A 22469-nucleotide genomic window follows, 5' to 3' on the forward strand; every position below is an offset into this window, starting at 1 on the left:
CAAACCCAAGGTCTCTTCCCTTCGCCCTGGGTGTGTGGGGACTTGCTTTAAATGACTTTTCAAAAAATTTAGGTATTACTCACATGCTGTAAGACTGACCCATTTAAAATATACAATTTGTTACATTAACAACTCAGGTAACAACAGATGCTGGCAAGGATGTGGAGAAACGGGAACCCTCTTGCACTGCTGGTGGGAATGCAAACTGGTGCAGCCACTCTGGAAAACAGTGTGGAGGTTCCTCAAAAAATTAAAAATAGAACTACCCTACTACCAAGCAATTGCACTACTAGGTGTTTATCCAAGGGATACAGGTGTGCTGTTTCGAAGGGACACATGCACCCCAATGTTTATAGCAGCACTATTGACAATAGCCCAAGTATGGAAAGAGCCCAAATGTCCATCAATGGATGAATGGATAAAGAAGATGTGGTATATATATACAATGGAGTATTTCTTGGCCATCAAAAAGAATGAAATCTTGGGGCGCCTGGGTGGCGCAGTCGGTTAAGCGTCCGACTTCAGCCAGGTCACGATCTCGCGGTCCGTGAGTTCGAGCCCCGCGTCGGGCTCTGGGCTGATGGCTCAGAGCCTGGAGCCTGTTTCCGATTCTGTGTCTCCCTCTCTCTCTGACCCTCCCCCGTTCATGCTCTGTCTCTCTCTGTCCCAAAAATAAATAAACGTTGAAAAAAAAAAAAAAAAAAAAGAATGAAATCTTGCCATTTGCAACTACATGGATGGAAGTAGAGGGTATTATGCTAAGCAAAATTAGTCAGAGAAAGACAAATATCATAAGACTTTAAGATACAAAACATGAACATAGGGGAAGGGAAGCAAAAATAATAACAGGGAGGGGAGCAAAACATAAGAGACTCTTAAATATGGAGAACAAACAGAGGGTTGCTGGAGGGCTTGTGGGAGGGGGGAGATGGGCTAAATGGGTAAGGGGCATTAAGGAATCTACTCCTGAAATCATTGTTGCACTATATGCTAACTAACTTGGATGTAAATTAAAAAATTAATTAAAATATACAATTTATTGGTTTTTAGGATGTTCACAGTGTTGGGCAACCATTACCTACTTCTAGAACATTTTTTTAATATTTATTTATTTTTGAGAGACAGAGAGCATGAGCAGGGGAGGGGCAGGGAGAGAGAGGGAGACACAGAATCCAAAGCAGGCTCCAGGCTCCAAGCTGTCAGCACAGAGCCTGACGTGGGGCTCGAACTCATGAACCATGAGATCATGACCTGAGCCGAAGTTGGACACTCAACCGACTGAGCCACTCAGGCACCCCTAGAACATTTTTAACACCCTAAAAAGAAACTCATATAGACTGGTCCCATTAGGAATCACTTCCCTCCTTCTAGCCCCCAGCAACCATAATCTACATTCTGTCACTATTTGCCTATTCCAGATGTTTAAAATATATGTAATCACACAATATGTGTCCTTTTATGCTTGGCTTTTTAGCATGATGTTTTCAAGGTTAATCTGTGTCTAGCCAGTATCCATACTTCAGTCCTCTTTATAGCTGAATGATATTCCATTGTGTGGATATACCATATTTTCTTTATCCATTTATCGTGTGATTTGGGTTGTTTCCACTTTTTGGTTTTTATAAATAATTCTGGCTATGAGTGTTGGTCTACAAGTTTTTGTGTGGACATTTGTTTTTAATTCTCTTAGGTATATGCCTGCCAGTGTAAATGGCTTTTTTAAAGGCATAACTGTAAAAAAGTTTTATCTTGAAAATATTTCTCACTTCATTCCATAATATATCTGTCTTAAAAGAATACACAGGAAAAACAAACAAAAAAAGAATACATGGAGTTCTTTCCAGTTACTTATTTAAGCTACTAGTGGAATTCATGAATTTTTCTCCAGAAATCCAACATTAGCCCTGTGGGAGGTGTTCCCTCTGTGGCTCTGCAGCCCCCTGGCTCACTGCCCCCTGCATGGGGGGGGAGGGGGGACCAGCGCTTCAGCAGCAATCTCATGGGACATTGGGAATGCAACTCCAGACAGGTGGTGGGTTACCTTTTTGTCAGTAAATATTGCTTCTTCTTGAAAGAATCATAGAATCTTGATAAACTAGAAAAGTTTCTCAGAATTCACCTAATCCAATTGTTTTATAAATCTTCGAACCAAGGGATGTCCAAAAGGTTAAAATGCTTGCCTGAGTTCCTATAGCCAGTTGGTTAGGAAACCAGGATGAGAAGCCAGATCTCTTGACTGCAAGTTCAGTTCTCTGGCTACTAAATTTTACTTTGTCTCTGTTTTTTGAATTTAAAGTCCTAAAACAAAAAAATAAACATAATTCATTAAGCGGCACTTTCAGGTAAAAGTTTACAGAAAATATTTTCAGAGTTTTATAGGGAAAAGCTGACCATCAGCCTTGTACTCATTAATTCACAGGGACAGGGTGGGGGAGATAAGAGGAATAAAGAAACACTATCACTTTTAGCCTGTGCATAAGGAAGAAAGAATTGTAGGCATTTGTAAACATTCAGACAGTCATAAACAAAGGTCAGCTATTCCTATTAGCTTCCCTTAAGAGTCAGCCTTTTTTTCTTGCATGACATTCTAGCATTTATATACAAGTAGTTTTAAAAGGGGTATAAAGATTAAGCATAATTATATTATCCAAGTGTAGTCAAATTACGCAATAGACTATGCAGTTAATCACTTGGATCTCCTAAATGTCATGCTGGATATAGTTTATCCCTCTCACAGTGAGTCAGAAGTGGGAATGGGTTCATTCACTATTTCCAGTAAGCAGCTTACTGCCAGCAGGTGTTGTGACTTGTGGGAAAGGGTAGGACTAGAATGCGTGCTTGTTTGGAGAGTTCAGAAACGTATCCTTGGGCCCTTCCATCGGGCTGTACGTGAGGCCACAGGCAGCTGAGAGTGTTGGCAGGACCACAGCTACCCCCAGCTTAGAGGAGGCTCTTGATCTCCTCTGAGTCTGGTAATATTGCTCCCTAGCACAAAGCTGGAACAGGTGCCACATACAACTCTGTGGTCCAGGCATGGGTCTCAGCTCTGCCACTCTCTGTGTGATCTTGGGCACATCACCTCAGTTGTCCTCAAATCCCCCATCTGTAAAATAAGATGAGCAGGCAGAATAGCTAATTTTTAAAAACTCTTTGGCTTTAAAATGTTATGGTTGTACAACCTAGTGGTTTAAGATGTCAAGTATATTGGATATTGGAGGTAATAAAGAGTTCATAAAGTTATAGAGCCATCTTTGAGTCCCATGTGACATTGGGCAAGTACTTAACTTCTGTAAGATTTTACATTACCCTTAAAGGGGGAGTAATGATAATAGTACATAATCCTAATAGGGCTACTGGGGGCAAAAATGGCATTAATGCAAAGACATTAGCACAGTGCCTTCCAAATCCTAAGATTCAATAAGTATTCATTAGTAGTAAGTAGTAGTAGCATTTTCATTAGAGACATTTTATCTTAATGTACTGTTCCCTTTAGAAATGAATAAAACTCCAGCAAATTTTAGTAATATTATAAAGCATGTAGACAAAAACATTGTTTAAAAGGTTATAATTAACTGATCCTTAAGTAAACTGGAGAGAAAAACCTATAATTTAAATAATGGAGTGGTGGATGGTGAGCATGATGAGGGAAGGAATGGGATACAGAGGTTGATGTTATAGTGCAAGTGAAAGAAATTGAACTTATTTTCTCCTTAGTTTTATTGTTGTCTATGACCTTATATATTTTTTCTACCTTAATTTGGAAATGAAATCATTTATGAAAAATGTATCCAAATTAGTGGCTACTGAGAAGTGAGGCCCTTTTTTATTTTTTAATGAGATTATTACTGTTGTTGTTTGTCACATAGAAATAAATAGTAAATCCAATTCTATGTGAGCTGCCTCCTTGTAATTTCTGCTAGTTTTGCAAGTACTATTTTGGTGTGAACCGAGGACTTAGAAGCTTAGTAATTTTGGAAACAAATACTCAGATATTTTTCCTCAGGATGTTGGTGTGAAACTGTCCCTGTTCAATAGTGGTTTGCTAAACTAATTGAAGGAATTCATTTAAGATTCTTATTTACAGAATAAGAACGCATTTGTAAAATGTTGTAGGGAAAGTTGGCAACCCTAAGTTTGTGGTTGATATCTTGGAGAATTAACCCCCTGTTTCTCCAAAGAAGAGAGGAGCTGACTGTGGATGTGTAAATTACATGATAGCATAGATGAGACTTTTTTAATGGTCATCTCTGAATATGTGTTCTGTGTGTCCCATACCTACTCCATCACCATCTTATCTTACTTGCTTCACTGTTGTAGATGAACAATAGGAAATGTTTTGGTTCCTCAAGACAGTCTCTGTGGCTTCTGCTATAAGCAGCTCAAGCCAAAAATGCCTTGTCTCCCATCAAAATTGCTTTTTACAACCTTGTAATTTCCAGTTAGGGTAATGTTCTTTGGTTCCTAATACTTCTTTTATACTTTTTTATAGGAGGCCAGTTGTAAGAACCCCTTACCCATCCTTCTGACAAAAGACTTAGACATGCAAAAACCATCTCTAAAAACCAGGGTAAGTTATGTCTGCTCCTTTGGGCTACCATGTGAAACATTTAGCAGGGTTATTCATGTCCTCATGATTCCATGCTCTGTGTCTTGCATTTCCTTCAGCCTTTTTCTTTATTTGTATTTTTGGTCCTGATTGCGTAAAGAGCACTTTTCATTTAGTGCTTTAATCCAAGGTGATATTCATCCCCCAATTTTTAAGATACTCCTATTATTTAACAGTGATATATTTTAGTACATGGTTTTACTTATATTAAATCAGGATTGTTTTAAGCCTAAATCATAGGATATAGTCAAATGTAGTAATCTTTCCTTGGTTGTTTGAGGGGTAAAGTGAAATGTTTAGCTGTAATTTCTCTTTTTTTAAAATAGAAGTCACTTTATTGACTTTTCGTAATTATAAAAACAACACACGATCAATTAAGTAAATTTTAACCAGGAAGAAATAAGAACTGTCATACCTATGACAGAATAGTCTAATGTGTAAAATTTTGTTTTCCTTATTGTAAGAAAAATCCAAAATTCACATGTTTTGCCAGTGAAAAGAAAAACCCCTTTAACCCAAAATATGTCATGGAAAGTTATTTGATTATTTGTCCAACCAGAAAAGTGATTGCATTAATTTTAGAGTATCTTTCCTAATCTTTAATCTTTTAAGTAGAACTTCTCCTATTAGGTATATAGAATATTCATAATTGGCCACCAGGAGATTTATAGAGCTACTATTTTTCCTAGTTCTGAGAAAAAAAAAAATGTTCACCAAACTTTGAGTTCACTGTAAGCAAAATTTAAAAGAATTCTTATCTCTGATTTTTAACTGCAAGTTACCGTAAAAATAATGGTGGCTTTATTTTTAAAGGCAAATTAAGTATTGAGTCATTGCTTAGTGACTTAATTACGGTAAGTCTGTGGTTTATTTTTAAAAGAAATAAAAACACCTTTTTTAATAAAACCTATTCCACCTTGATTTTTTTCTGGAAAATTATCGAAACTATCCAGCATGCTTTCCTTTTCAGCTACCAACTATTTTTGGGTTTTTTTTTTCACTGAAATATCTGTGTCTACACACTTATGTATAATTAATTCCAATGTATTATAGAAATTTTATTTATTGTGAATTAATAAAAATTCAGTGTAAAAAATAAACTCATAAACAAATGCCTTGAAAAAATGCATGATTTTAGGAAAATCATTAGGTACCATTTGCTTATTAACTCCTATATTGGTATAACTACCTTTATGTGAAAAGACCCTAAATGAATCACCTCCTAAATGAAGATCATCTCAAAACTTGTCATAAAAGTTGAAGGGATTGTATCATTCTTATGAAAGTAATCCTATTTGGAATGTTTCAGCTGTATACAAAATCGGTAATTAATGTACATTTATTATCTCCTACCAGTCTTGCTGTACAGTTCATGAACAAACTAATTCAATAGAGAAATTACTTCATTAGTTAAGCCTTGGTTTTTAACTTAAGCTTCTCTGTGGCCTTTCATGAGCAAGTTTACGTTTACATGAGCAAACTAAGCTCTGCTTAGTTTATGGGTGATTAAAATCCTTGTAATTTCAAATCCCAGAAATGAGGCAGAGCATGTTAGCTATAAGAGATTACAAGGAACTAACTCTTTCACCAGGATTTTATCTTAAGATCTTTTTTCCTCCAGTTGATATTTGAAAGCTAAAGCTGAGAACACCTTCAAAATATGGTTGGTGTGTCCTTTCTAGAGTGACATAGTGAGCTAAGAGAATGATGTGTATCCTTGGTATTAATGTTACTCCATTTGGCCTCCATAGCTGTATTTCTCAGATATCTCCAGTTACAGCTGTATTTGCCTTGGACAGCTAAGTATTTCTGCTCCCTATATGGCTAGAGATATAACATGGTAATCCAGAAATGGCATATGTCCATCGACTCTGGAGATGTCTCTCTAGTCTAAGCCATCTGTCCCCATCTGTGTTCCCTCTAACAGTTGCTGTCTCTGTTCCTAGGCAATAGGAAGGATTATATTTCTCTTTCTTAGGTAGGAAAGCCACTTCTTGATTTGAGTCCAAGCTGAAAAAAGTGTCTCCATTACACAGTGCCATGACACTTCCTGAATGAGCAACAATCACCAGCCCTGGTAACTCAAGGACATATTCATATAACCATTTCATGCCCAATACTGTGCAGAGTACATATGTAAACAAATAATCAGAAAAGATGATAAAGAAGAGAATATCAAATAGATCTATAAAGAGGTATTGAACATAGAGAAAATTCCTTGTCACCTAATAGGATTAGAGAAGATGGTCTTTTTCTACCAAACACAGGTACTCGGTCTCTAAATAAGCCTCACACTTATATTCATTGACCACAGTATAAACCCTGAATAGTATCCAGTGAATTGAGTGTAGAAAATTATTTTTCTTCTCCTTTCCTTTGGGTTATGCTCTGGACTTCCCACTATCATTGCTGTGTTCTTGGCTTCAGCAAAAAATTCAAGGTCATCAGGTCATGGTATAAGAATGAATACCAGATCCACTCAATGCTAGGATAAAGGTATAAAATAAAAGATAATGTATTTCCTTCCTTTTATCACCAGATAAAACTGTGCTGATGAAATTTAAATTATAAGCACATAATAGTTTTAGTTAGTTATTGGATTCTCTTAATGCTTTTATAGAGGTTTCCTTTAGTATACAAAGTCATATTAACTATAAAATGTGTAATAAAGATAATGCAGTTATCAAATACACTGCTTCTATTTTTGTAATAGAAGCAACTGTTAAATTATTTTTCTTTCAAATGTTAATGGTTTCAAGCACCATGAATTATTTATGAAGGAGATTTTCTTCAATGATGACAATAGTTGTCACAACCCTGTTTTCTTAAATGTTTTTAAAAATTCCTGTGCCTATTAGTAAACTAGAAATTTTAAAAATGGAGGGTTTTGATAAATTTAGTGGCAATATAATTTAATTTTCAGTAAGCAAATTAATAGAGTAATTTAATAAGCATTAAATTTTACCAAGCTTCTAGAGTATCTTAGAAATATTAATGGACATGCATACATTTTATATTGCTTTAATTAATGTGTACATTCTAATTAGCATTCTACTTTTTCCAGTTGACTTTATACTATGCATTTCCATGTTTAAGGCTAGTTTGCATGCTGCTGCTTTTAATAAAAGTAGTGGTGGTGGTGGTGGTAATTAGAGCTAACGTTGATCAAGTGCCAGATACTATATTAACTACTTAATACAGTTCTTTTTTTTTTTCTGTTCAGTATGCTCTATCAGTACTCACTTTGGGTAAGAATATATGACAGTTTATTTAGGTATCATTCTGGGTTTTTTCCAATAGTTAGGTTATCTCCAATATTTAGATTATTTCCACTATTTTGCTATTAAAACATTTTTGAGTAAATTATTTTCACAACACCTTTTGTGCACATGTGGGAAGTAGAGTCGTAAGTATGTACATCTATAATTTGTCCCAAATTTACAAATATTTTCTTAAGATGTTGTACCAATTTATATCCTCAACAGCTGCAGATGATTGTTTCCATTTTTTACATCCTCACCAGTCCTTGGTAATATCAGAGTTGTTGTTTCCCCAGTCTAATGAGTGTGAGATGTGTCTTGCTATTGCCTTAATTTGGATTTTTCTAATTTCTAGTTGTTGCAGAGACATTTATTATTCACTGAATACCCATGCGTTTCCCCGATGTTTCCCAGCCCAGTTGCAGTTAGCTGGGGCCAGCCAGCTGCTTCTGGCCAGTAGGCTGTGAGCAGAAGTGACAAGTGTGGCTTTAAGGGCAGAGAATTGAAAAATTGTGCATGACTCTCTAGCCCTTTCTTACAGTGTAGCAACTAGACAGTGGAGCATGGGTCCCTTAGTGGCTTTTTTTGGAGCAGAGGCCCCCTGTGACACCACACTGGATTTGTGTCATTACTGAGAAGTAAACCTGTTTTGTTAAGCCACTGAGACTTCTGGGTTAATTTGTAACTTCGCTATAATGTAGTCTATCCTGATTAATTTATATGGGCAGCTTTTCATGTGCTTATTAAGCTTGGACATATCTCTGATAATTAATCTGAGTACTACTTTTTCCTGTCATTGCCATTTTTATTATTGGGTTGTTTGCTTTATTTTTTTTTTAATGCTTATTTATTTTTGAGAGAGAGAAAAACAGAGTGTGAGCGGGAGAGGTGCAGAGAGAGGGGGGAGACACAGAATCTGAAGCAGGCTCCAGGCTCTGAGCTGTCAGCACAGAGCACCACGCAGGGCTCAAACCTACAAACTGTGAGATCATTACCTGAGTGAAAGTCAGATACTTAACCAACTGAGCCACCCAAGTGCCCCTGTTTGCTTTTTTCTTAATTATCTCTATGAATTTGTTAGTTCAGTTATATATGTCTCAAATACTTTTTCCCAATTTTTTAGTTTTCTTTTTATATTGAATGTAGTGCCTTTTAATGTATAAGAGCTTTTTATTTTAATGTAGTCAAATTTATTAGTTTTTAGTTTTTGTGTTCTTTATATCTTGTTTGAGAAATCCTCACATACCTTGAGGTCATTAAGAAAACCAACTTTATAGTTTTCAACAAATTTTAAATTTTGCTTTGCATATATGTTAGTCTTAATCCATCTGAAGTTGAATTCTTTGTAAGCATAAAGTAGGAATCTAATTTTATATATAAAAATCAATCAGTGTAGCATGTCTGTTCAATAGTTCATCTTTTCCCCACTGTTTGAAATGTCCTTTCTATTATATGTCACATGTTTTGTATGTTTTGGGCTTTGTTATTGGTTGCTTTATCCATTTGTTTATCTCATGTTTCTATTGCAATGTCCTAATTAGTGATATCTGGTAAAACCAGTTTCTTCAGTTTTTCTTCCCTTCTTGAAAATTATTTTGGCCATTCTTGGTCCATTGCTTTTGCAATTGAATATTGCCAAATTTCATGAGAAACTTGAGTTAGAATTTAAACTGAATTGATAGATTCATTTCATGAAAATTGGTATTCCATTCATGACCATCATAGAACTCTCTATTTGCTCATGACCTCTTTTAATGTCTTTTGATTTAAGAAATATAATTTTCTTTTTAACTGTCCTAGGTAGCCCACATTTTGTAGATACTATAAATGAAATATTCATGATGCATGATGTCTTCCAACTTTGTTGCTGATAATTAGTGTTAAAACTAATTTTTATTGTTGACTTTTACATCTAGAGGCCTTGCCAAATTCTCATTAGTTCTAATATTTTGTTGATCACTTATGTTTGATTTCCTTTGTAGACAGTCATATCATCTGAAAATGATGAGTTCTGTTGACTTTTTTTCATGCCTTTCATCATTTAATCTTTTTTTAATATACTGTAAAGGCTAAATAGAAATGGTGATAGCGTACCTTTTTGAGTTCCTTCCTGATTTTATGGACAGTTTCTACATTTGACTTTTTGGTATCATCATGGCATATTTCATTTTCTTACTTTTTTGTGTGTGTGTAATTTTTTCACAATGCCAGACACATAGCTTTCCTTCAGTAAAGACTTCAAAATGAACTCATTATTTCATTGCTTTCATTCCATATGATAGTAGTTAGTGTTAGTATGTTTCCATATATGTTTTTCTTCACACATACACTTATTAGGTTTACAATATTTGCTGTAGGCATAACCTTACAAATAGGTATACCTATTTGCTGTAGGTATAACCCTATAACCTTAAGGAGGTTCCCTTGTATTTATGATTTGTTTCGAATATTTATCTTGTGTGAAAGTTAAATTTTAGCAAATGTTTCCTTTTGTGTCTGTGAAGATAATTACATGGTTTTTCTCACTTACTCTTTTCTGGTGGGAAGTTATACTGATAATTTATCTAAGCTTAAACTAATGCATCACTGGAGCATAGTAGTTCTGAAGCTGATCTTGATACATATTTTTAAATACCTTGCAAGTTTTGAATAGCTGATATTTTGTTTAGTATTTTTGCATCTATGTTTATAAATGTTTTACATGAGGTGCCTGGGTGGTTCAGTCAGTTAAGCATCCGACTTCGGCTCAGGTCATGATCTCATGGTTTATGAGTTCAAGCCCTGGGTCAGGCTCTGTGCTGACAGCTGAGAGCCTGGAGCCTGCTTTGGATTCTGTGTCTCCCTCTCTCTCTGCCCCTTGCCCCGCTTGTGCTCTCTCTTTCTCTCAAGAATAAATAAACACTAAAAAAAAAAAAAAAAAAAAAAAATTAAATGTTTCACTTTACCTGCTTTTGGTGTAAAAGTTATACTGTCCTAACAAAATGAGATAAGGAGAGTCTTTTCTAATCTCCGAGATAGTTTAAGATCACGATGATCAAATTCCTTCAATCTTGTACATATAAAACTGTCTGGGCCCAGTGAGGTTTATTTATTGGTTTATTTGTTTTTTATTTTGTTTGTTTTTAAAATTTGTTTTGGTGAGTTGATTTTTAACTACTGATTCAATATCTTTAATGCTTATAGTCCTATTCATGTTTTCTCTTATTTTTTATGCTTATTTTTGAGAGAAAGAGAGCATGCGCACGCTAGTGGGGGAGGGGCAGAGAGAGAGGGAGACAGAGGATGCAAAACCAGCTCTACACTGACAGCAGAGAGCCCCATATGTGGCTCCAACTCACTAGCCCTGAGACCATGACCTGAGCTAAAATTGGACGATTAACCAACTGAGCCAGGTGCCCCTCTATCTTTTCTGAATTAGTTTTAATGTTACATTTTCTAGAATATAAACTATTTTAACTAAATTTATCAGCATCAAATATTTCAGTGTTTCCTCTTCTTTTTAAATCTTTATTAAATCCTTAAACTTTTTTTTCATTTCTAATATTATCTTTTGGGAACTTTTTTCTTGTTTGCTTTTGATTAGGCTTGCCAGAGACTTTATTAGTCTTTGCAAAGAACCAGATTTTAGTTTTGTTGATTCTCTGTTGTATCTTCATTTTCCATTTCATTGATCTCATTATTCCTCCCTTTCTTCTTTGTATCTATTATTTGTATGGTAGATTTTTTTTTCCTAATGTCAGACAGCTTTTCCCCCAATAGGCATGTATTATAAATATGTTTTCTGTATGGTTTGATACTGAAGCTTGATGATCAATTCTTTTGAGTGTATTTGCTCTGTTTACTAAAAGCTTTTTTTGATGTCTTGAGTGTCCATTATTATATTAGAGAACTCTTTCTGGGATCATGTCATTTCATTCCTTCCTTCCTTATTTTTTGTGTGTTTTGTTTTGGTTTGATTTTTGGTAATATTTTCCTAATGTCAGACACATAGTGATCCATTGATAAATACTTGAGAATGAACAAATGAATTAATCAATTTTTTTATCTTATTCTGTATGAAAGCAGTGTGTGTGTGTGTGTGTGTGTGTGTGTGCTTATGGGAAATTTGCTTTTGTGAGAATTTAGCCAAATTTAGTACATTTTCATTTGGAAGGGGTTCAATAACCGTTAAACACATAATTATATCTGGAATTTAAGACTTTTGGCTTTTAACTGTATTTTTTCCTGATTTATCTCTCTTGAACTTTTCTTAAAATAATTTTCCATCTGCTTTTTCTGCCCCCATATGTTTTTATATATGAATATATGTTTATTTTACTAGATAGAAAATGCTTTATATCTTGCCATCTCCTCTATGGGTGCTGGATGATAACATTTTCTGTTTCTTTTTTGCCTCTTTCATTATCTTAGGAAATCACTTTGCAAAGCTATCTCTTCAGTGCTTAGTAGCATGAGATATTTATTTATTTATTTATTTATTTATTTATTTATTTATTTATTTATTTATTTATTTATTTTTAGTAATCTCTACACCCAACATGGGGCTACAGCTCGAAACCGGGTGATCAAGAGTTGTATGCTCTACCAACTGAGCCAGCCAGGCGACCCAGTAGCATAAGATTTTTATAAATCATTTTGTTAATTTATCATTAGAGTTATATCTATGATTAAATCTGTTATTTATTATAAGCATATTCTTTATTTGGTTTCCTAAGTTACCACTGAACCATTTGAAGAATTCTTGGAATCTCTTTAGAATTAATGACCGGTAGATTCAATTATTTCGATAGTATTTTCTTGTGTTTTATACACAAATTTCTTGTGTTTTATAATATACACAAACTATCAAGTAAAAATATAATACAGGGTTGAGTATTTACCTTAAATAAAAATTCAAATTTTGATGGATCTGGATGTACCTACCTTATCTCTCAGTCTAGTAATTTGGCTCACTTAACCCCTGTCTTTCTTTCCAGTTGCTGTAAGCAATTGTAACCATAGGCCAAGGAATAGAAGAACCTTATGAGAGTATCTCTGGACTAGGCACTCTCATGGAATCCAGTACATAGCCAGTCTGGTCTCATAGTCCTGAGTACCCAATTTACTAAGACTGGGTTTCCACACCTGATCCCTGACCATCCCAAGCCTGAAACATCTCCTCTTACAAATCTGCCCTGCTTTGATAAACACCTTGAAGTGTTGGATATTTCATCAATATATCCTGTGCCAGGTGTTAGGGATGTAAATTTGAAAAGCCATTGTCTTCTTCCTCAAGGAACTAGGTTGGAGACCAGACATGCATACAAAACATTACATGTGCTAGACTGATTTTTGGATCTCAGGTCAACCTTTGGATTCACCATCCTATTTTGCAAACTATCAAATCTTAGCCTGGTTTCTTTGATTTTTCACTAATCCTAAAGATCTCACTGGCCTTTTTGTTCCCATTTTCCCTGGTTTGCCCTGTTCTACAAATATGACCAAAGTCTAATCAAAGTTATTAATGCTGACTGCTATAACAAAAATCCCTATAATACAATTGTATTTGTTTTAAAAAGTTTATTTCCCACTCTAGTCATTTTCTGATGGAAGGAGGGAGAGATTCATAAGCAGTGAGCCTCAAAGCAGTGATTCAGATCACAGGCTGCTTCCATCCTTCAACTATGTCATCTAAAAAGTGTTTGCTTCTAATATCAGCACTGAACAAAGGAGTACGTGCAAAGTTCACAGGCACTTAACTGCCTCAGCACAGAAACAACACCTGTCCCTTCTACTCACATTTCAGAACTCAGTAACATCCATGGGAATCTGGGAAATGTAATTTTCTGGTGTGCCTAGGAAAAGGAAAGTGAAGTAGGAGTTGGGGAAAACTTGTTGCCCCAGCCTACCCTTCTGTTTGCCAAATATATTTTTCCATTTCTCTTACTGTGCAGAAAACACACTCAATCCTTCTGCGACAATGAAAATCCAAAAAACCAACCAGTCATTACAATCAGCTCAAGCTCCAGAATTTCTTGGTGATGTGTTAGTACTCTGTCGGGGCTTGACATGCTTCCTCTTGATTGGAGAATCTATGCAGTAATAAGACAGGGTGTCCCTCCCTGCACGCACACACACACACCCATATACAAATGGGACTAAACAATCCCATTCACACGCGAATGCACACACTTACAGACAGGTGCACAGGAAGAAGTGGAGATGATTTGATTAGGCCTAGATTCTGTTTTCTGCAAGGATTCCATTGTCTGTTTTCTCTCTGGCTGCTGCCTTTACCTTTTAGAATCCCCTCTTGGTCATTATTGCTCTTATAGTGAGTGTGTCTTTATTAAACTACAGCTTGCTGCCTGTTGGAAGAAGTTTGGTGACTCAGGGATTGTTTTAACTCTTTAACAGCAGAGGCTTTTTTTTAAGTCTGGGCTAATGGTTTTTCATGGCAGTGGTGATGGTTTCTCGGTTTGTTAGATGTGGTTTGAAGGGATCGACAGTAAATTCCCTCAAAAATGTGACAGTGTAAGTGATTCTAATTTACTTGCTTTCAGGCAGTTCTGTGAGCCAGTTATTATACCCAAAGTAGGTCATCCTTTCCTCTGCCTTCTAGTACTCAGGAGAATTCCCCACTGGAAGAAATTAACCAGAACCCTCCTGACAAGGGATTCTGAGAATATGCCCCTGCAATACAGAGCTATCTTATAAAACCCTATGAAATTATGTTTTAAATAAGTAAAATAGACCGTATGTGCTATGAAATTGATTAGAGCTGACTTTGTGGAAGAAAGAGAACTTAAATTTTTAAAAAGAAGAATTGGAAAACTGGACAAAGGAAGGATTTCAGTTGCAGTGGCATAAACAAAGACTCGAAGGACAAAATGAGCATTGTATGTTCTGTACGATTTATAGGCCAAACTAGCATGGACAGAAGGTTTATAAAGGGAAGCAATAAAAGATAAATTCTGAAAGATGGGTTGTAGCCAAACCATAGAGATGTTTGATGATTAAATCTTACGTAACAGTTGCCATGCTATTTGATAAAATTTATTAAATGAAATAAACAGCAAATAACAGAAAACAAACTTAGAGAGTAAAAGAAAATCTGTTTTTCTGCAAGAGAGATAAGGTTTTGAAACAACAACAAAAACACGTATATGAACAAAGAGATAGTTACTAGAGGACTTTTAGTTTTTTGCTACATCAGATACAAGAAGAGGGTGACTTTAATGAAAAGATTTCCGGCTTTATAGTCTTACGGAAGCAACTCTGTCATTTAATAGTAGTGTATCCTGAGGTACATTGTAGGATACTTTATGATCTCAGTACTCTAATTTATAAGAATAGTAACATCTAATAATGATGACACTGAGTACTTACTCTATTCTAGACACTGTGGAAATACTTCTAATATTACTTCATGAAATCATCACAGTACTGTAGGATAGAAATGACCTTTATCCATCCATGTAGCCTTGGTTATACTTCAGTAATAAGCGATCCCAGTATGTTAGTGACCTAAAACATTTATTTCCTACTTATGCTGCCTGCCCAATTTAGATTGACAAGGGGGCTCTGCTTCAGCTGGTCGCCGAGAGACGTGTACCGACAGAGCAGCCCATCTCAAATGTGGCCAGTTACTGTGCTAGAGGAAAAAGAAAGAGTCCTGTAGAATCTTGCGTTGACAATCAAAAGCTCTGGCCCAGAAGTAATTCTGTCACTTTTATTCATAACTCATTGCTCAGAACTAATCACGTTACCCAACCCAGTCATAGTGGGGACAGGAAATACAACCCTAGCATGCATCTGGAGGGAACTTTACTAATACTGGGTAAATAGCAGTAAGTCTACTGCATTTCCCTTCCTCCTAACTTTTTTTTAAATTTTATTTACTTATTTTGAGAGAGAGAGAGAAAGAGAGAGAGAGCACGAGCAGGGGAGGAGCAGAGAGAGAGGGAGTGAGAGAATCCCAAGCGGGCTCCACATTGTCAGTGCAGAGCCCATCACAGGGCTTGATCTCACAAACCATGAGATTATCACCTGAACAGAAATCAAGAGTCAGACATTTAACCGACTGTGCCATCCAGGTACCCCTTCCTTCCTTCTTTATAGATGAGAAGATAGAGGCTTATAGAGGCTAGTTAACTTTCCCTAGATAGATAAGTGCCAGGGTGGTATTTGCTTCTGAAGCTCAAATTCTTTACCCTTTTATTGCCTCCTGTTGTTTAGTTCTATATGCTACGTTATGTTATACTACCTCCTTTGCAGAGTAGTTGTGAGAATTAATGATAATATATGTTAGTAAGTGATATATATAGCCTGGGTCATGGAGTAAGCATGTAGGGCTTAGTGAAAGTTTTCTTTTCTTATTTTACTTTTAACTGATAACTCAGAGTCTTTCTTAAATGCAAAATCTTTGAATTAATTTTAAAGTGACTGTATTTTTCTCCATGAAGTCAGCTGTTATTCCATTACCAACATTAGACATGTTTTGTATGTAAAGGAATCCAATTGCAAACAACTTACTCTCATCAGCCATCCTGAAAATCATGTGTCAACTAAGCATTTGAAATACAGGCTGATAAGGCTGGCCTACCAAACTTTCAATGTTATAAGCTAAATAGGCTTTAGTGGAGTATTCTAGGAATCTAATGCCTTACCTACAATGTGGATATTGCTATGGAAAATTACACGTAAGTTTCATATCGTCAGTCTTGGATAGTCAGACTTTTTACTCGTTGTGGTGACATTTATTCATTGCCCCACGCTGTTGCTATCACATGCAGCTGTAAAATCTGCTTGTTTGTTAGGGACTCTTGTACCTCGACTTTATAGGCATAAATAGCTCTATATATGTTACAGATGATTCTTAAAGCACTCTCTTCCTACATGTATGTGATATATTTGAGAAAGATATTTTCCCTTAATTTATTGGTGTAAGCATTTTCTATATTAGCAAGGGCTCATAGTAACAGTGATGACCATTGTCGTATTTTGTATTTCAGATGTTTTCCGTGTTATAATATATTCAGTACTGTAACTGTTTGGTTAAATATTTTTAGGCATGAGCTTTATTTCTTAGTTAGAATTTCATCCACAGGATAGATTGCTAAAAGTGGATTCACTAGTTCAAAGGTATAAATATTTTATGGCCCTTGAAATCTATTGCTAAGTTAAATTTTTACTAAAGAGTTATAAAAAAAGTACACAGCCACTGGAAAATATGAGAGTGTCTATTGCACATATCCTTACCACCATTAGGTGTTATCTTTGTCTATGAGCAAGTACAGAAAAATAAGAGCCAGTTCTAAATTGCATGTTATTTATTTCTAATGGAATTCTATATTACTTACATTTTCTCCTTTATAAATTATCTTTCAGTTTAATGTACTTTTCCATTTGGCTCGCAATTGCAACCTTAGTGTTTTTCATAAGTAGCTGTGTGAATTAATTCTATGTTAAAAATATTGGCAGTGAAGGTTTGTGAGTAGAAGAAGTGACATGACTAAAGCGTTATGGTATATTAAGATTCAATCTGCCTATGATCTATTGAATAGATTTTATTTATTTAATTTTTTTAATGTTTGCTTATTTTTGAGAGAGAGAAAGAGACAGAATGTGAGCAGGGGAGGGGCAGAGAGAGAGGGAGACACAGAATCTGAAGCAGGCTCCAGGCTCTGAGCCATCAGCCCAGAGCCCGACGTGGGGCTCGGACTCGCGGACCGTGAGGGCATGACCTGAGGAGAAGTCTGACGCTTAACCGACTGAGCCACCAGGCACCCTTCCATTGAATAGATTTTAGAACAGAATAACCAATGAGAAAAATTCTGTATCAGATTATTTTTTATTATGATGTTGGTCTGTCATTGGGCAAAGGTATTTTTTTATTCCCCGTTTCAATGATACTACTGATACTGTATGATACTGAATGATACTGTACTTTTCAAGCTGTTTACTCCTTAAGTTTATTTGGTTGTTTTTTCATTCTAAGTCTTTATTTTTTTGTATATTTTTAAAGTTATTTCTTAAGTTCCAATTAGTTAACATACAATGTTATATTAGTTTCAAGTATGCAATATAGTGATTCAGCACTTCCATACAGCACCCAGTGCTCATCACAAGTGCACTCCTTAATCCCCATCACCTAGTTCCCCCATCCTGCCACCCATCTCCCCTCTGGTAACCATCAGTTCTCTATAATTAACAATTTGTTTCTTGATTTGCCTCTCTCTCTTTTTTCCCTTTGCTCATTTGTTTTGTTTCTTAATTTACACATATGAGTAAAATCATATGGTATTTGTCTTTCTCTGAGTAACTTATTTCACTAAGCATTATACTCTAGTTCCATCCATGTTGTTCCAAATGGCAAGATTTCCTTCTTTTTATGGCTGAATAATAATATTTCCTTCTTTTATGGGAAATATTATGTATATATACACATACATACATACATACATACATACATACATACATACATACCACCTCTTCTTTATCCATGCATCAATTGATGGACACTTGGGCTGCTTCCATACCGTGGCTATTGTAAATAGTGCTGCTATAAATATTGGGGTTCATGTATCCCTTTTAACTAGTGTTCTTGTATCTTTTGGGTAAATACCCAGTAGGGCGATTGCTGGATAGTAAGCTAGTTCTATCTTTAATTTTTTGAGGAGACTCCATACTGTTTTCCAGAGTGGCTGCACCAGTTTGCATTCCCACCAACAGGGCACAAGGGTTCTTTTTTTTCTGCATGCTTGCCAACACCTGTTGTTTCTTGTGTTGTTGATTTTACCCATTCTCACAGGTTTGAGGTGATATCTCCCTGTGGTTTTGATTTGCATTTTCCTGATGGTAAGTGATGATAAACATCTTTTCATGTGTCTGTTGGTCATCTGTATGTCTTCATATATATATACATATATATATATATATATGTATATATATATATATATATATATACACACACATATATATATATACATACATACATATGTATATATATACATACACACACACACACACACACACACATATATATAACTTATTGTCAAACTGGCTTCCATACAACACTCATTGCTCATCCCAACAAGTGCCCTCCTCAATGCCCGTCACCACTTTCCCCTCTCCCCCACCCCCCCATCAACTGTCAGTTTGTTGTCTGTATTTAAGTGTCTCTCATGGTTTGCCTCCCTCCCTCTCTGTTTGTAACTTTTTTCCCACTTCCCTTCCCCCATGGTCTTCTGTTAAGTTTCTCAAGATCCACATATGAGTGAAAACATGATATCTGTCTTTCTCTGACTGACTTATTTCACTTAGCATAATACCTTCCTGTTCCACCCACGTTGCTGCAAATGGCAGGATTTCATTCTTTCTCATTGCCAAGTAGTATTTCATTGTATATATAAACCACATCTTCTTTATCCATTCATCAGCTGATGTCTTCTTTGCAAAATGTCTGTTCTTGTCTCCTCATTTTTTAATTTGTTTTTTGGGTATTGAGTTGTATAAGTTCTTTATATATTTTGGATACTAACCCTTTGTTGGATATGCAAATACCTTCTCCCATTCCATAGGTTGCAGAATTAGAATTTGGTGATACATTTTGTGTGAGAGATGAAGGGAAAGGAAAGTGTCGACGATGACTCTCATGTTCCTGGCCTGGGGAATGAGCTGGTTGGAGACCATGTACCTAATCATTTGAGCCCTGGCCCTACTGTGTGCTCCCTAAGCTCTTTGCTTTAGTTTCACTGTCTTCCAAATGGAGATGTCAATTCAAGATCATGGTTGGAAATAGGTTTGGGGTTTAGAAGAGAAGACTGGACAAAGATACAAATTTAAAAATCATTAGCATATAGGTCACTTTGGCACATGAAATGAGGGGACATAATCTTCTCTGTATTGTAATATGCAAACTAAGAAGAAGGCAGATGACTATTACTTCACCTATGTTGAAGTCGTGGAGAAATTACATTTGTACTGAGTAGCCAAGACAGAACTTAAGGGTTCTAAGAAAGTGTGTTGCAAAGAGAGAAGAGTGTACAAAGGAAATGAGGTATAAGACAGAATGTGCATTTTTATAGACTTGAAAAATCTTGGTCTTACTGTGTATAGTGTGTCTCAGGAAGCAGCAGGAAATGAACCTGCAGAAATAGTCTGGTGTAATTATGCAGTGCTGTAGAGTTTGGATTGTAGAAAGTCATGGAACAGTTTTAATCAGGGAATAAGCTCAGATCACTCCTGTCAACAGACATAGTGGATTAAAAAGTAGGAAGCTATAGTCCAAATGAGACTTAAGAAGTGCCTAAACTAAAGGGATAAGAAGGGAAAGATGGTAAATAGATAAAAACCTCAGAGGAATGACTTCCAGATCAGGGTAGATGTTTCTTACCCTCATCAAGGCAAGCCCTAAAGGAAGGAAAGCTTATTTGAGGGCTAGGAAAAGAATGAGTTTAACTTGGGATATTTAGAGAAAAAGCAGGGAACTTCTCTCATAAAGTGCTAAGACTAACATAAAAATATTTTGATTAAACATTCATTATAGACTTTGACAGGGCAGATACAAGCATAGTATCATGTTTGTTGATTAGACCTTAGCAAAAATTAAGGCCACCTGTGAATCATTCTTTTTTCAAGATTTAAAAATGGAGATAAGTTTGGTGTTGGTATTTTAACATCCTTGGCAAAATAGATCTTATATTTTTGGAAACTTTAGAAGTAGTTTTTGGTAAAATAAAATGTAATTATATTCCTTGAAGTTCCAAAAAGTAGTTACAGTTTTCAAGAAAATTTCTGTTACATGTTGCCCTTTGAGCTATTCATTTTCTTTTCAGTGAACTGTTGTGGTTTGTTTTTCTCCTACATACCCATTGTATTGAACACAGAATAGTAGATGGCCTATTTTGTTTTTAACATATTGCTATATCTGCTTTATCTTTCCTTTTTGAAAATAATTTCCAGACATGTTTTCAGCATATATCTTGTAAAAACAAGGACATTATCTCAATCCTATTACTACACTGAAGGAATTTAACATTGACACAATAAACAAAAGTAATTTTTAAATGTTTATTCTAATGTCTTCATGTGTCCCCAGAATATCCTTAAAGTCCAGTATCAGATCAAGGATCTAACACTGAGTTTTATTGCCCTGCAGCCTTTTTTTTTTTTTTTAGTTTATTTATTTATTTTGAGAGAGAAAATGAGTGGGATAGGGGCAGAGAGAGAGGGAGAGAGAATCCCAAGCAGGCTCTGCACTGACACACCAAGAGCCTGATGTGGGGCTAGAACCCCCAAACCAGGACACCATTACCTGAGTCAAAATCAAGAGTCAGTTGCCCAACTGACTGAGCCACCCAAGTGCCCCTGCCTTGTAGCTTTAATCTAGAACATTCTGCCTTTTTTCTTCTTTGATGATATTGACTTTTTTTTAGACACATGGACAAGTATCATGGAACAGAACAGAGATGGGCAAACTAGAGCCCGTTGGTCAAGACCTACCATTTTTTTTTTTTTTTTTGTAGATAAAGTTGTATTGGAACATAGCCATACCCGTTCACACCACAACACAAAGTTGAATAGTTGCAACAGAGACCTTCTAGCTTACGAAGCCTAAAATGTTTACTTTCTGGGCCTGTACAGAAACAATTTGCCAACTCCTGTTGTGAAATGTGCCACAGTCTAGATTTATCTGTTACTTCATTAGTAGATTGAGGTTAATCTTTTTGTTTTGTGTTTCTAATTACATTACATTAGGAAGTATATAGTGTCTACATACTTCTTTATTTGATGATGTCAAGTTTGATCACCTGGTTGAGGTAGTGTCTGCCAGATCTCTCTTGTAAAATGACTTTTCTCCATGTGTAATTGATAAGTAATCTTTGACACCAACTGAATAGTCTGTTGCCCAGCATTCACACAACAATGTCATAAGCATATACTGAGGACGTTTGCTTAAATAATTTATTTTGCTGGGGGTGCAAATTTTCTAATTCTAGTATTTCTTCTATATTTATTAATAGGCATTTTTCTGTAAAGAAGAGCACCCCCCCCATCTTATCCCTTTTGTCTTTTTACTATTATCATGGACTCATGGATTCTTTTATAATTCAATGAATTGTAAGCCTTTTGCTTATTGTTTGTATAAAATGTGCCACATTAGCCAGTGGGAGACTTTTCAAACTGGCCTCTATGTACTTTTAATAGTACTTTTCCTGTCATGGACCTGGAATTAGCCATTTCTCCAAGGAGTCTTGGTTCCTTAAGCAGTTTTTAGAAAACTACATTTGATGTATTAGAAAGATTTCAATATGAATGAAACTGCATTGATTTCTTACATATTTCTCCCAATATTTTATTATGAAATTTTTAAGATAGAAAGTAGAATTTTACAATGAACACACATATAATAATTCACATAGATGGTGTGATTAACATTTTACTCCGTGTACTTTATTACATGTGGATCTATCCATACTTTATCCATCTCTCAACACATCTTATATTTTATGTATTTCATTTTAAGTTACACGTATCCATACACTTTGCCTCTAAATACTTAAGCATGAAGTTCATTAGAGTTCAATATTTGTTTACTTTTTGATGTAAAATTTCATATA

General features: G+C 35.5%; 1 protein-coding gene across 7 annotated transcripts in view; it reads left to right on the forward strand.

The window, feature by feature from the left end:
• Positions 1 to 22469, forward strand: part of FAM13A (family with sequence similarity 13 member A) — a 362868-nt gene that overhangs the window by 178693 nt on the left and 161706 nt on the right. For 6 of the 7 annotated variants that reach the window (XM_045473125.1, XM_045473066.1, XM_045473115.1 and 3 more), the window contains exon 6: positions 4490 to 4567. The exons of the other annotated variant lie outside the window; for it this stretch is intronic. In XM_045473125.1, the coding sequence (XP_045329081.1) occupies positions 4490 to 4567 (78 nt within the window). The remainder of the gene's footprint in view (positions 1 to 4489; positions 4568 to 22469) is intronic. 7 annotated transcript variants of the gene reach the window in all.

Source organism: Leopardus geoffroyi, chromosome B1 (genome assembly GCF_018350155.1).
Source record: "Leopardus geoffroyi isolate Oge1 chromosome B1, O.geoffroyi_Oge1_pat1.0, whole genome shotgun sequence".
NCBI lineage: Eukaryota > Metazoa > Chordata > Mammalia > Carnivora > Felidae > Leopardus > Leopardus geoffroyi.